Raw genomic sequence first — 15,936 nt, 5'->3', positions numbered from 1 at the left:
GGAGAGACTCTGGGCCAGCAAGAACTTTGGAGACATTCAGTTAGGAACATTTTGGTATCCGTTCAAGCGTCTACTGGCCACCAATCATCACTACCTTGCTTTACAGCAATAGTACTGGATTGGATTATGCTTAAAAGTTCCATCCTCTAAAGATGTGTGTTGATTTTCAAAAATTCCCTCTTCCTGTGTCAGACAATGTCAGCCTCTCTCCAAGATATCCAACATCCCCTAGGAAAAGCATTGGGATCAGGTTGCAGCAGGAAAGGGGATGTGCAAAGAAGTTTTGCTCAGTGGTAGAGCATCTGCATGGCACGCAGCAAGTCCTAGGTCTAACAAGGACAACGACGACAATGACGATGACGACAACAAAGTAACTTGAGAACATAGGACATGGTTGCTCCCTGAATCAGCCCTTCCCCACTCCATCATCAAGCTGTTTGTCCTTCATCAGGGCACAAAAGATTAATCTTTTAGAAATAGGTTATATTTTTATATAAAACTAGCTCGATACCCATGCTTCGCTATGGTGTTTAACTACTTTACATCCAGTTATAATACTTATGGGCATGTAATGTTTTTTGGTTTGTGTGGGGAAGACTGGGAGGTGCATTTTACCTCAGGACACAGTCAATGACTCCCAATAGCAACTGCATACTGTTTAGAATGTAGGAGGTGAGGCCCAATCAGGCCACATATGCAAATGACTTCTGTGTTCCAACTGTCTGGGGGAGGGGGATGAAGTGTGAAATTTTGTGAGCCCCAATCAGCCTGCATATGCAAATGATCTTGAAAGGCTGGCCCAATCAGGGAACAGTGGCCGAGCTGGCAGTGGGCACGGATGCAAGCAGGCAAGAGCCTGCCAGCCACACAGGGAAGCTGTGTCCCTTTAGGAAAATACATTTTATCCCCTTTTATCCCCTTAGGGGGCAAATTTCTTAAAATCCCTTCAGGGAAGGAATGTTCTGCCCAAATTTCATGTTTCCAATTAGTATGTGTAAGGTGGCTGAAAAATGACCAAAATTGACCCCCCAAAAAATGACGATTGACACTTGAATGGCAAGTGGATCAAGTGGGGGGCAAGTGAACAGGAAGAAATACACTTGCCATTCAAGTGTCATTCGTCATTTGTAGCTTGGTCCACGTGTATTCCTCCTTGTTCACTTGCCATTCACTTGCTCTCCACTTGATCAAGTGGCTCAAAGAGAATGTTAAACAGGACTTACATTTCCAGGGACAGGTCCTGTCACAGGAGATTTCAAAAGTCTCAGAGCCAAGCTACAAGTGATGAATGACACTTGAATGACAAGTGGACAGGCTGCCATGTATTCCTCCCTGTTCACTTGCGCTCCACTTGATGACTACTTGATCAAGTGAATGGCAAGTGAACAGGGAAGAATACATGGCAGTCTGTTCACTTGCCATGCAAGTGTCATTCATCACTTGTAGCTTGGCTCTCAATGTCTGCTTTTTGAGCGAGAACTGGTGAAAACAGTAAAGGAGTGGATATAGGATTTTGCCTTCAGAGAAGTGCACTGGCAGAAATCCATTGGTGGGAAGCTGTGGTGACTCGTGTCTGGGGAAATGTAGAAGCTAATGGCTTTATGCACCCCTAAATTATCAACTGTAACCTAAAGATGAATGAGCCCAGAAAGATCTTAGTTAAACCTGTTAACTTGCTCTGCTAAACTAGAGAAATGGCCCATCACAGATCTTCTGAATTCTTGTCTGTATTTTTTTGATTTACACCATTTCACGCTGAACTTGCCTTTGATGCTCTGCCATAATTTGAATACCTCCTACAGAAAAAGTCTGCTTGTCTATGAGCCTCTGAACTGCCTCTGAAGAAATGAGTTCGAGTCCACAAACGCTTGTGCTTTAATTTTTTTAAAATTTGGTTTATTTTTTTTGCTACAATAGACGTAGCTTCTCCATCTGGCATTTCTCTGCTGTGGGTATTATCTCTTGCGTGCAAATACAAAATGTCATTTGGGAGGCATTTTAATTATAAAGTTACAGTAGCAAAAGCACAAAAGCACGTGGGTGTGTTTCAGGTTATCCAAAGCTCTTCCCGTACATTATCTCAATTATCCTTACAACAGCCCTGTAAGGTACTTGGATACCAAAGCTATTATATTGCAAGCAGGGTTTTTTTCTGGGAAAAGAGATGGTGGAACTCAGTGGTGGAACTCAAGACTGCACAACGACGTCACTTTGGGTCAGCTGGAACAAGGGGGAGTTTTTTAAAGTTTAGATTGCCCTTGGCGAAAACGGTCCCATGGCCAGTGGCCCCACCCCCTGATCTCCAGACAAAGGAGAGTTTAGATTGCCCTCCACACTACTGAGCAGCATGGAGGGCAATCTAAATCCTCCTCTGTCTGGAGATCAGGGGGTGGGGCCGCCGGCCATGTGACCGTTTTTAAGAGGTGCCGGAATTCCGTTCCACCGCATTCCCGCTGAAAAAAAGCTCTGATTGCAAGAAAAGATTCTTCATAAAGTGAGATCTCAATTTCCAGCTTCCAAATAACACAATATCACCATCATCAAAATTTCCATCATGATTTCGCTCGAGTATCAAATTTTACAAAGTTAAACTGTTTCAAGAAATCTAAAACAAACAAAAAATTTTTGGATGTTGTTCTTTTTTCACTGGCCTCTTGGGGGAGTTTGCCTTCCTTAACAATTGGCCTTGCGTTCCTGGTGTTTCAGGGAAAATTCAGAAAAGGTGTTTCCACCCATGCAGAATCAAAGAAGATCAGGAAAAATGTTAGCCGTAGAAGAGCAAGATGTGAGTCAGTAGCAAGATGTGAGTCAGTAGCAAGATGTGAGTCAGCAGCTCCTTAAAGAGCAAGATTTCCAGAGTATAAGCTTTCGAGGGTCAAACAGCTCCCTTCATCAAATAAAAAAAGAGTACTTATATTGCAGTCAGAAGTGGAAGAGGATGTGGCAAAGAAGGGAGTCAGGAATGGATACAAAGGTGGTGACAATTTTTTAAAAAGCATGATTTGTATACTCAGCATGAACATATCTAAGCTTGGTTCACATTCCTGTAACTAGATCCAGAGGAGTAAGCCATGTTAGTCTGTAGTAGCAAAATAGAAAAGAGTCCCGTAGCACCTTTAAGACTAACCAACTTTACTGTAGCATAAGCTTTCAAGAACCACATGCATCTGACGAAGAGAACTGTGATTCTCGAAAACTTATGCTACAGTACAGTTGGTTAGTCTTAAAGGTGCTACGGGACTCTTTTCTATATTCCTGTAACTGAATGCAAATGGCCGTTTATCAGAGGTAATACTACCAGATCCCTTTAAAATATGTATGTATGGGTTTTATTGAGTTTAAAAGCCAGAATGTCTAGCATGCTTTTGTTAGAGCCAGTTTGGTGTAGTGATTAAGAGCACAGGACTCTAATCTGGAGAGTCGGGTTTGATTCCCCACTCCTCCACTTGAAGCCAGCTGGGTGACCTTGGGTCAGTCACAGCTCTCTCAGAGCTCTCTCAGCCCCACCCACCTCGCAGGGAGTTTTGTTGTGGGGATAATAATGACATACTTTGTAAACCGCTCTGAGTGGACATTAAGTTGTCCTGAAGGGGGTGCATAAATCTAATATTATTATGTTATTGTTATTATTAACTGCAAGCTTCCTTTTGGTTGTCTTACAGGAGCTCTGAGACAGCAGTCGAAATCTAGTCAGTCTTTAAGGTACTATTGACTCAAATCTTGCTCTTCTACTGCACAACAACTCAACTGCTCACCTGAAACGACTAAGTGAAATAAAATTTCTTTTCCCATTGGACCATTCTACCCTCCCCTCCTCTTCCTTCCTTCGGGGTAGGCAGCGGCAGGAGCTCACTTCCCTTTGGATGTCAGCGGGGTGCTTGGCATGGGCCTCTCGCAGACATAAAAATATTCAGAGTTGCAGCTGTAATCGTACCATTCCCCATTGATCCGAACTTGGACACAGTCCTCTTCCCGTGTCTGGGAACTGGAGGGTTGACCCTCTTTCCAATACCTGAGATCAAAGCAGAGTTATGTTTTTATATGAACACATTTTCTCCCCAGAATAAAGTGAACTTATTTGTGTACTCTCCAAGAAGCCCAGGCTGTTTCCAAAACTGGTGGAATTGCCAGGTCCCGTTACCCTCCCGGCGGAGAGGAGCAGCACTCACCTTTTGAACGTCATCACGCATGAAGCACATCTGTACTTCTGGCGCGGTGTGATAACATCATTTCCAGGAGTGATGACCTTGCGCAGGCCCTGGGAGCGGTCCCGAGCTTCCCACAGACCAATTCTTAAAGAATCCACCCATCTGGGGTACAAATCAGCCCAGCGCAAAGCATGGGAGCTCTCCCAGGGCCTGCGCGATGATGTCACTCCTGGGAATAATAAAGAGTCCAGTAGCATCTTTAAGAAGAACCGACTTGATTGTAGCATAAGCTTTTGAGAACCACAGCTCTCTTCGTCGGATGCATCTGACAAAGAGAGCTGTGGTTCTTGAAAACTTATGCTCAATAAAGTCAGTGAGTCTTAAAGGTGGGAATGGACTCTTCACTATTTTGCAACTACAAACTAATATGGTTAACTCCTCTGGGTCTACTCCTGGGAACAACATTGCGCCACGCTGGAAGCATGCCCCTGGAGGCCTGTTCCCCTGCCCTTTCCCCATCCTGCCAGCCATGTGAGTGGTTGTGGGAGGTAGAGATAGGGAAGGGGGATCTGGGGACCGGCAACCCTGAAGGAATGTAAGGGGACCAGCAACCCTGGAGGAATGTCAGGGGACCGGCAATCCTGAAGGAATGTAAGGGGACCGGCAACCGTGGAGGACCGGCAGGGGACCAGCAACCCTGGAGGACTGGCAGAGGACCGGCAACCCTGGAGGAATGTAAGGGGACCAGCAACCCTGGAGGACCGGCAGAGGACCGGCAACCCTGGAGGAATGTAAGTCCTTAGATGGAAAGGAAGCCTTCCGCCCTCCTTGAATTAAAAAAAGATGAACGTAAATCCCTAGTAATATAGAAAGAACAGAAATGTATTAAGTTTGTTGTGGTTACCTAGAAAGAAGCAGATTCGTTTAATAGTTTTTTTTAAAAAAAGGACACCACTACCCCCCATTTTGCATTCATAAATTAGATATTAAAATCCCTTATTACATGTTTATCTCCTTTGAGATGAAACCCTGAGTTTAATTTAGAGAACAGATGAAACAAATTGAGTTATGAGATGTAAACATTACAAACAGCTTAGCGTTGCCAACTGTGGGTTGTGAAATTCCTGGATTTGGAGGCAGAAACTGCGGAAGGGAGGGGAGGGGAGGGGAGGGACCTGGGGGGCGTGTAATACCATAGAATTCACCCTCTTAAGACTGGGTAGAAATCCCATGAAGTCACGTTGTTGACGGAGCTGCTGCTACACCCACACCCACACTAATGAACTGTTTCATTCCTGGGTGGGAGAAAATCACAGCACAGCTAGGTTCAGTTTCAGGCACCCCAAAATATCGCAGAGGTGGTTGTGCAGCGGGGCTTACTTGAAACCAGTTCTGTAGTCACTGCCATCCAGCCATTTCCATTCTCCTTCTGTGTGCAAATCGTGGAGTCCGATCCAAAACCGGAAATTCCTGGTTCGGGTCTGTATGAAATTCTGCAAGGGGAGATCAGAGGAGGGTGGCTGATGGCACGTGGATTTGTGTGGCCGATTCAGCGTGGAAACGCTGGGGGATATCTTGCTTGCCTCTGGGAGAAGGAGGAGGCAGCTAGAGCTAAAATGAACGGAACATTCAAAAAGCAAACGAATGACAGTATGATCCAGATGCACTTCGGGGGTAGGTGAGAGGTCTATTGGCACCCCCGCCATTTGAACAGTAGATCGTCAGGGACTTGCAGCAGGGCCTTTTCTGCTGGGGCCCAGATTGGTGTCCTTTTCTTTCCCCTTTCTTTTACCTCCTTACTTTTCTGGCTGGCTGAGTTGTATTTATAACCACCACCCAGACATGGCAGCATGGAGAGTGGGTGTTTGTAGCTGTGTGAATGAATTACTCACATATATTTTAGACCTGCAAATCCCACAAGAAAGAGCCGCCCATGCTCCCACTGCCTTTCGGTGCTTTGCTTTGCCCTTCCCACCAGGTGTGCCTCCCTCCAGTCTACACAAAAGGAAGTCTGGGGCTGGTAGCTCTGGATATGATGGACCTGGGAGGCCCAGTCGTTCAGAATGCTGCTTGAGATTTCTGCTCTAAAACTGGCATCAGCAAATCACACAAGATCTAGACAAATAGATACAGTTTTTTTCAAGGTGCCAGTACTCATATATATGGTTGCATTAATTTCCACCAATTCCTCTCTCCGGTCTTGGGACAGTTCCCCAAAATGTGCCAGTAGATACCAGTGAGTACCACCGTTGCCACCTCAAAAACCTTGTACAGATTCAATGAACTTTTAAGCTTTTAGATGAGGGTAGGTCAAAAGGTATAGGTAGTCCCCTGTGCAAGCACCGAGTCATTACTGACCCATGGGGGGATGTCGCATCATGACGTTTTCTTGGCAGACTTTTTGGTTTGCCATTACCTTCCCCAGTCATCTACACTTTACCTATGTGCCACGGGGCATAGGGTTCTACAGCTAATAAACCGGTGGACCAAACATGGTCCCCTCGATTATCCTATTTGGAATACCCCTGGCGGGGGGGGGGGGCAGGGAGGGTCTTTGCAGCTGGAAAAAAAACATTACAGAACTATCCTGGCTGCTTCTTCCAATGTGAAAAAGCAGAAAGCTGAGCTGTGAACGCCTTTAGTTCTTCTTTGCTGTACAGGAGTGGATTTAGGAAGTGAAAATGGTCTGGAGCAAGCCAAGCTGAGCGGCACTGCAGGGGCCATGCAGGTCAGTGGTACAAACGATGGGATCCATTGCTTCCTCCTGAAAACTTACAAACAGAAGAAAATGTCGTGTTTTCTTCTCTTTGTAACTTTACACCACGGTCCCTTTTGTTTGTAATCTTCCTGAAAACCGGCAGCACTGTGGGAAGAGACCATTGGTGAACTGACACTCATTACCCTCGCTGATGGAATTTTAAGCCAATTGGCCCCCAAGACTCTGGCAGAGTAGCTAGAGGTTTGTTATGCTGGCTCGCTTCTGGGAACCACTGGGAAATTTCCCTGTAAGTTAAATGCTTGGTCTGTCTCAGGGGCTACATGCTGGAAAGATCTGGTTTTCCCTGGTTTTCTAGGGAAAGGAAAGGTAACCGGGATAGCATCACCACACTCTAGTCTCGAGTTGGTAAAAGGGTTGAGAAGACAATGAAAGTCTGAAAGGGTCAAAGACATATCTGCTCATTTGAACTCTAGATGAACTGTTGTGCCACTTGTGCCATGGGTGGTAGAGAAAGGATCAAGGTCCTCCATCCAAGCGACTAGCAAATTGCATCTCTGACTCAATCACAGTAGCCTGCTCTGCTCTCATCGGACGCTCTCATCTTTTTACCTGTTCTGCCATACTATTGATGGTGACCAGCTGAGACTGTTTCTCTTCACATCGAGTCTTGGCTCGCATCCAAGGAGCAGTTTCTAGGGAGAAGTAGTAACACTTCTCGTTGAAATACTCCCACTGTCTGGTGTCAGGCCCGCAGGGGAACACTGGGTGAAAGTGAGGAGACGGGAGTCAGAGCTTGGGAATACAAGCTGGAGACTGTTGAGAACACAGGAGGACGATCTGTCAATGATGCCGCACATCAAGGGAAGGGGAGTGAAGAACTGCAAAGGTATGACAAGAGAGGGAACAGAGTCTGGGTCCAAACAGGGCCGTGTGTGAGAAATAGCGGAGGACGACGTGTGCAGGATAACAGAGCCATCTTGAAATATTTCTGGCAGCATCTTGTTAAGTTCCAAGTTCTCAGAACAGAGGTAAAACTTTTTTAGACATTACAGTCACATGTAACGGGAGGCCACCAACCACACCCGATGGGAGCGTGTATTGCCTGCAATCTTGCCAGTATGTGCAAAGTGCAGACACTATGTTGTGCAGACACAATGTTATGTATATTTACACATGCATTGCCTTTGTATGTGTAACAGTTGGCCCTGAATCATCCAGTGGTCATTAGGTACATAATAAGAATAAGTATGTGGAGTCAGGTTGCAACCAACTGATAACAACAACAACAACATTTGATTTATATACTGCACTTCAACTTAACGCCCACTCAGAGTGGTTTACAAGGTATGTTATTATTATCACCACCACAACAAACACGCTGTGAGGTGGGCGGGGCTGAGAGAGGTCTGAGAGAGCTGTGACTGACCCACGGTCACCCAGCTGGCTACAAGTGGAGTAGTGGGGAATCAAACCTGGCTCTCCAGATAACAATCCTGCTGCTCTTACCCATGAATTTTCATGGGGTTGTCAAGGCAAGAGACGAGTAGAGGTGGTTTACCATTGCCTCCCCCTGCATAGCAACCTTGCCTTGGAAGTCTCCTATCCAAATACTAACCAGGGCTGACCCAGGTAGTCTGGGCCGTCCAGGCTGCTGTTTCATGCACACCGTAGAAAATAGTGTGTTACCCTGTTCACACAATATGGCAACCACACATATCAGGAGAATCACAGCTAGTGTACACCTCTATTACACACAGTTGGTGGGTTTCTGATACGTGTTATTGTAACATCTGAAAAGCCCTAAACTCTGAAGTTGGGGGGAAAAGATTTTACCTGTGATGGAAAGAAGACTGAATGAACTGCTGTTCACCACAAGGTGGCAGACTGAGACAGTATGAAAATAAAGCATGACTTGGAGTAGGGTTTTGTAAAGGGGTGAAACATAAATCTCCGCATGGTAGGGTAGTTTGACAGGAGACAGTTTTTCGTGCCAGAAAGATAGTTTAAGGTTATTCATATTCTGTTATTTTTTTTGCTCTGGTCTATTGTACAAAGAGTGAATGAAAAATTCTCCCCTACAAAGGATAGAACTGGGTTGACTGAGAACCCTCCTTGTCTTTTTAGAGTGCAAGTCTCTATCTGCATGGCGACTTGTGAATATTTCCATTGTACAGATCTAGAACTGAAGCACAAGAAAATGAATTGCTTGTGACCCTCTAAGGAGCTTAGGGGCTGCATTTCGGCTCTCCTTCTTTGGAGGTTTTTAAGCAGAGGCTAATATAATTCTGAATTGAGACTGCTGTCCATTTTTCTTTGCATTGGGGCACACTGGCTCTCAAATAAATTGGGGGCCTTCAGAGATTAAAAACAGCAGCCTATCACACAACACAGAGAGACCTCCCCTTTCGCAATGGATGTACAAAAGGCCATTTGGAAGCTTAATGTGGTAGATAGAGTAATAGATTGAGTGGAGCTGCATTCAGATCCTCACTCGGTCATATCATTGAGTGATCTTAGGTCAGTATTTCTCAGTCGAACCTGTCTCACTGGGTAGCAGTGCAGCTGAAATGGAATGTGCGTGTGTGTGCATGTGATGAGGAGATCAGTTTAGGCAGGGGGACTGGCAATCCTAAGTCCAATAGGGAATGTAAAGAATTGTTTAGACAGTTAGAGCCTGAGTGCGCTTCCTATAAAAACAGTGGTGTAAAAACTGTTCTAGTTTAAATCTGAGACACTTAAAGCACTTACTTTGTAACCGATAAGCACAAAGCACCTCCCAGTTCTGGTGCATCACCTAATATGCTAGAGTGGAAAGGTATGAAATGTAATGCTAATCAAGTTAATATAATGAAATGTGTTTGCTACTGTTGACTCCTGTGTTCTCATCCATATGTTATAGAATAAGAATAAGAATAAGAATAAGAATAAGAATAAGAATAAGAATAATATCAGATTTCTATACTGCCCTTCAGGGCAACTTAATACCCACTCAGAGCCGTTTACAAAGTATGTTATTATTGTTATGCTATCCAAAGCAAACTCTGTAAGATCCAGGAAAAAGAGGCCCTGATGTCTGGATAAAGATCAAGGAATCCTAGAACGAACGAACGAACGAACGAACGAACGAACGAACGAACGAACGAACGAAAGAAAGAAAGAAAGAAAGAAAGAAAGAAAGAAAGAAAGAAAGAAAGAAAGAAAGAAAGAAAGAAAGAAAGAAAGAAAGAAAGAAACTTTCTCTCTAATTTCTAAAGTTGAGAGTGTGGTTAGTTCATGACCCTACAGCTTGAGCGACAGCTTTTGGAGAGGAAAGCCCTGTATAGATATCTAAATAAATACTGGTGGATAGCAATCTTTCCAAAATGACTCGAGTAAAGAAGCATTGATAAAGAGCTCTTGAGGATGAGAGAAATTTGGGAATGGATTGACCAAAGCACAATTTATTCATTTATTTTACCACATTTCTAGACCGACCATCCCGTCAGACGGGCTCAGGGTGGTTTAACAACAGTTTAAAACAGTAAAAAAAAAAAAAATAAATAAACATTATAGCAAAACAATTAAAATTGGCGGGTATCAAATATTAAAATACAGCATTTTCCTGCATGGATGGTGGAAGGTCTTCAGTGGTATGGCCAGCAAGAGGACAGCCTAGCCCCCACCAAATGCCTGGCGGAACATCTCCGTCTTGCAGGCCCAGCGGAAAGATAAAAAATCCCGCGGGGTCCTAGTTTCCTCAGACAGAGAGTTCCACCAGGTCGGAGCCAGGACCAAAAAGGCCCTGGCTCTGGTAGAGGCCAGGCTGACCCCCCTGGGGCCAGGGACCATCAGCAAGTACTTAGTGGCTGATCGAAGTGACCTCCGGGGAATAATGTCGTTCTGAAGCTCTAAAAAAGTGCTGTAATTTGGAAGCGATGAAAATATAAGGACGAATATACAGGGGCTTACGTTGATCATCAAGTCTAGGGGGTCGCTTTGGAATCTCGGCGTTCATTTCACTCAGTTCTGATGAAAGTGATGTTACTGAAAATGGTAACGCAAAAGAGGGGAGTTAAAATACTTCAAGTGAAATGAAAATGTCAAACCCTAAAATTTCAGGGCAAACCCCAATACTTTTCAAATCTGCCAACCCCGGTGTGATTTTGGAGTACTGTGATTGGAATGACTGGCGTTTCTTTTGTCCTAAAAACTGCAAGGGACAGTCCAGTGTGCATTGTGAAATTGATGAGGGAGCAGTTTGAGTTTAGCTCTTCTCATAACACTGTTTCCCTGATACAAAATGCCTCCTCTAGCAGCTGGGCGCGGGGTGGGGGAGGACAAATTCCTGCACCGTGCATGTCTTTTTTCCCCTGCTGAAGCTTAAAGCAGCCTCAGAAGTTATTTCTATTTGGGAAAGATCTGTGGGGAGGGAATTGAAACCCTTTCCCTAGCTCTAGGGTTATCAGACTCAAGAAAGGGCCCAAAGTTCTCCCAGAATTACAACTGGGCTGTTTCCACACACACACTTTCAATACACTTTAGAAATCCTTTGGATATGGATTTTTTGTTTCACACATGAAAATCCTGTTCCAAATGATCACTAAAAAGCATTGAAAGTGCATTATCCAACGTGTGCAGAAGGAGCCCAGGTCTCCAAACTACAGAAGCCAGTTCCCCTGAAGGTTATGGCTGCTTTGGTGGGTGGGATCTATGATATACCATAGAAACTAGAAGAAGTAGAAGTCCTAGAATGCTATCATAGCCTCACTGAGCACCCCTCCCCAAACTCCACCCTCTCCAGGGACCGCCCTCAAATCTCATGGAATTTCCCAAGATCAAGTTGGCAATCCTACCAAGGGCTGTGGCCCCAATCCAAGTAAAATGTTGAGATTTCTATCTCAGCATCACTTTGCGCCTGAGATTTTTTAATCTCAGGGTGTGAGTTTCAGGATACCAAGCAACCCAACTTTCTAGCTAGCCGGTCATTGTGTTTGTGAATGTCCAACTGGTCCCTCCCCCAAATCCCCAAGAGTGATGTTAGTTCTTCTACTTTTAGAAGGCAGTAAGTGGCTGCAGAAAAAGGATTTGAGAGGTCTATTTTTAATGGTTTTGCTTTTCTAAACAGATACATGGTCTTTATCATTTTCTTAGTCTTTGGTTTTGATAATGTTGATAACAGTCTGCGTCCCAAACAACGGAATCTCTTCCTTTACATAGGCAACATTTTGGATAAAGGGTGGTGGTGGGGAATAATATGCAAATACCTTTGGAAAGTCCAACAATGATGAAAACGAGAATCAGCAGGTAAGAGACGGCCAAGAGCAGGTAGACATGGAAGTAGGGCTTTGATCTGAACTGGAGCCAACTTCTTTCTTTAAAAGAAAGGGGAGAAAGAAATAGCAAGAATTCTTATTGGGAGCCATCCACGTACCAATCCATGTGTGCTTTGACAAAAATTATCCAATGTACAGATCTATAATGTATTGCACTTGCCATGGTGAGAGACATCAATTGGTTGAGCTGATGTGATGTCACAGAATGTTCTTGCTCTCTTTCAGCTGTTTGTTCTTGTTTGATTGTGCTGTGTTGGACTGTGTTGTGATCCGCAGGGTCTGATATCATATGTGGATAGCATTATTTGGGTATACCTCATGTATATAGTATTACATTTACTTATTTAGCGCATTCCTCCAAGGAGCTCTGAGCAGCATACACAGTTGTCTACTCCTCTAGGCCTATCCTCACAACAACCCTGTATGGTAGGGTAGGTCGAGTGACCATGGCTGGCCCAAGATCACCCAGTAAATTTCATGGAAAGTGAGGATTTGAACCAGAGATAACCTGGTCTAGCAGTCTAACCATTACTGTATACTGTATTCTCCCAGCTGGTGACTGCTTTGCTGCTCCGTGGTTGGAAGGAAGTCCTGCTGATCAAGGCAAGCTGGGATTCCATTCGTGTTTCCAGGGCGACAGAAGGAGGGCAAACACTGTTCAGGCATTCCCCTGGCTCCATTGCCAGGGCAATAGATTGCTGGCTCCTGAGTGTCTGGCTTCACGATCCGAGCACGATCGCCCTGATCAAGCCCCGATCCAGCCCCCCTCCCGACCGCTGCATCGTTGGCCGTGGACGAGCACAATCCGCTGGGTCCTGATCGTGTAAACGCTCCACTGAACTGGCTTGATGCAGCTTTAGATGCGGATGTGAGCGCACACAAGGTTGTGTGCGCTCACATCCGCAAGGTCGTGTGCTTGGAGGCCTGGAGTGGGGTAACCTTCCTTGCACTTATTAAGTGTATGCAATGAAAAATAGAGGTGGGGACGAAACCAGGGTTGCCAGCCTCCAGGTAGTGGCTGGAGATCTCCTGGAATTACAACTGGTCTCCAGGCCACAGAGATCAGTTCACCTGGAGAAAATGGCTACTTTGGGGAGGGGGTGGGCTCTATGGAATTATGCCATGCCAAGTTCCTTCCCCTCCCCAAATCCCACTTTCTCCAGGTTTCTCCAGGTTTCACCCCCCTGATCTCCAGGAATTTCCCAACTTGGAGCTGGCAACCCTAGAAGAAAATCCTATAGGCTGCTCTGAGTTCCGTGGGGGGTCAGATGGTTTTCTCCAAGAGATGATGGTTTGACTATACTTTCTATATTTGCTTAAGGTAAAATGTAAAGGTAGTCCCTCTGTGCAAGCACCGAGTCATTACTGACCCATGGGGGGACGTCACATCATGATGTTTTCTTGGCAGACTTTTTACGGGGTGGTTTGCCATTGCCTTCCCCAGTCATCTACACTTTACCCCCAGGAAACTGGGGACCCATTTTACTGACCTCGGAAGGATGGAAGGATGAGTCATCCTTGAGCCGGGTATCTGAACCCAGCTTCCACCAGGATCGAACTCAGGTTGTGAGCAGAGCTTGGGCTGCAGTACTGCCGCTTACCACTGTGCGCCACAGGGCGCCTCATTTCTTCTACCATATGCTGTTTTTATGGCCACATCTCAAAAATATGCTTAAAATCTGCTCCCCCCCTTTTATTTTATTACATCTGGCCTGATGAACAATTCTGAAGAATTCAAAAGCTTGTACACAGCTTGCATGCTGTTGGTCCTTATAAAAGATATTGTGTGGATTGTGTTTTAGGCTCACACGCTGGCCCCTGTCTAAGCAGAACAGAACCCATAGAGCTGCCAGCACTGCAGTGGACACTTGGCACAGCTTGTACAGACAAAACAACCAAAAGGGCACAGCGGATACAGAACTGTCAACAACACAAAGCAAAGCCGGTGTAGAGAAACTACTCAAAACAATTTTTGCGAATGCATACAAAAGTTTTTACTAGTTATATTCACTAAATAGCTAAAGTGCACAGACAAGGGTATAGAACAGATATCAAAGTGAACCTATATATATGCTCAGATACAATATAGCGGTATAATATAGTCCTCTGATACATGCAAAGAGTTCATAAATCAATTGATTCTTTTTGCTTCAATCATATAGTGCGTGGGTCAATAGACTCTTTTTTCTTCAGTCGTATTGCACAATGGCCAGAAGGGTGGTATTAAATCCAGAACACTTATTCCAATGTATAGCTGGGCATATTCCTCAGCCCAATGTATAGCTGGGCATATTCCTGAGCTACAGGTTGCAGCCAGCAATATTCCCAATACCCGTTTCGTGGTCAAAACTTCATCAGGCAGTAAAGTGTAATCTGGATGTTCACCACACCAATAACTCACATCCACGACCCAAACAAATCAGTAAGTACGGAGCAGTGCCGGTATATACTATATTATACCGCTATATTGTATCTGAGCGTATATATAGGTTCACTTTGATATCTATTCTATACACTTGTCTGTGCACTTTAGCTATTTAGCTAATATAACTAGTAAAAACTTTTGTATCCATTTGCAAAAATTGTTTTGAGTTGTTTCTACACCGGCTTTGCTTTGTGTTGTTGACAGCTTGTACAAAGGCTGTTTGAACGTCCTAGACCATCTTAAAAGCCCACAATTCAACCCACCATTTTACAGGAGAAGAAAAACTTACCTCTGTATGTCCGGATGTCATCTTGAAACTTGTCTTCATCCATCTTTGGGAGGGAAGAGGGTGGGAGGTGCCTAGAGAGGTCTTTTGTGCAGGTTTGATGTTTCTGAAGTAGGGACTTTGCGGTTGACAATAGGTATTCCAAAAAAGGTTAATTTTTAACTTGTGAAAGAACAAGTTAATCGGGGCACGAAATTTTGGATTATAACTACCTTTAAAAGCTCACTCAATGAACTCTGGACCATAGAGAGTTCTTAGGCAATTCCAGAGGAGTTAGCCGTGTTACAGTGCAATCCTATAGAGAGTTACTCCAGTCTAAGCCCATTGACTTCAATGGGATTAGACTGGAGTAACTCTTTATAGGATTGCAGGGTTAGTCTGTAGTTGCAAAAGAGTAGAGTCCAGTAGCACCTTTAAGACTAACCAACTTTATTGTAGCATAATCTTTGGAGAACCACAACTCTCTTTGTCAGATGCAGAAGTATACTCCGGTCTATTTCTTTGTCATGACTCATGTAGCAGAGGTGAGGGGTGAAGCCTTTAAGAATAGGGGGCGGGGCCTAAACAAGGTGTTCTTTGGATTTCCAAAGGCTGGTTGGCCAAAAACTATCCCAACAGTGGAAGGTCAACCGAGTAGAAATCAATAGTTTATGTTGGTTTAGGCAGCATGTAAATATTAGTTGGGATGGTGCAGTTTTCCGGACTATGAGTACCCTGCGTTTAGAGACACTTACATAGGTGTAGAGTCTTGGCTAGGGTATCAGCTTTGAGAAGATTAGCATTTATGGTGAAAAAGCCTGTTTCTGGTTCTTGTGGCTGTATAGTGAAACGTTTTCCAACACGAGGATAGTAGCCCTTTCCAACCAACATACCCAGGGTGAGTGAATGCGTGTGGGGGTGTTAAATGTGTTCGTTTGCCCATGTGTACACACCAATGCATTTGTAGGGCTCTCTCTTCACATTTGGGAAAGCTGTATTTCCAAATTCCAGTTTGCTTGTCGAGCCATTCATCTGTATGCACATGAGCTCCTGGTAGATGTTCAGCT

At 44.6% G+C, this 15,936-nt stretch overlaps 1 protein-coding gene across 1 annotated transcript; it reads right to left on the bottom strand.

Annotated features, from left to right (window-relative positions):
* Positions 1–159: 159 nt before the first annotated feature.
* LOC129346605 (hepatic lectin-like) lies at positions 160–8,024 on the bottom strand. The gene is made up of 4 exons (XM_055003948.1): positions 7,477–8,024; positions 5,529–5,641; positions 3,935–4,012; positions 160–228 (listed from the first exon to the last, which is right to left on the bottom strand). The coding sequence occupies exons 1-4, from the start codon at positions 7,543–7,545 to the stop codon at positions 189–191; spliced, it is 300 nt and encodes a 99-aa protein (XP_054859923.1). The 5' UTR covers positions 7,546–8,024; the 3' UTR covers positions 160–188.
* Positions 8,025–15,936: the final 7,912 nt, after the last annotated feature.

The sequence above is a fragment of the Eublepharis macularius genome, chromosome 19 (assembly GCF_028583425.1).
Source record: "Eublepharis macularius isolate TG4126 chromosome 19, MPM_Emac_v1.0, whole genome shotgun sequence".
Taxonomy (NCBI): domain Eukaryota; kingdom Metazoa; phylum Chordata; class Lepidosauria; order Squamata; family Eublepharidae; genus Eublepharis; species Eublepharis macularius.
Note: the sequence above shows the minus strand (reverse complement) of the source record. Positions and strands in the feature narration are given on the sequence as shown.

Excerpts from the sequence above, each read along its gene's own strand:
- LOC129346605 (XM_055003948.1), bottom strand. The coding sequence starts at position 7,545 with ATGCGAGCCAAGACTCGATGTGAAGAGAAACAGTCTCAGCTGGTCACC. Across the intron at positions 4,013-5,528 it reads GACTACAGAACTGGTTTCAA|GTATTGGAAAGAGGGTCAAC; the intron begins GTAAGCCCCGCT and ends CTTTGATCTCAG. Across the intron at positions 229-3,934 it reads GTTCGGATCAATGGGGAATG|GGGATGTTGGATATCTTGGA; the intron begins GTACGATTACAG and ends TGCTTTTCCTAG.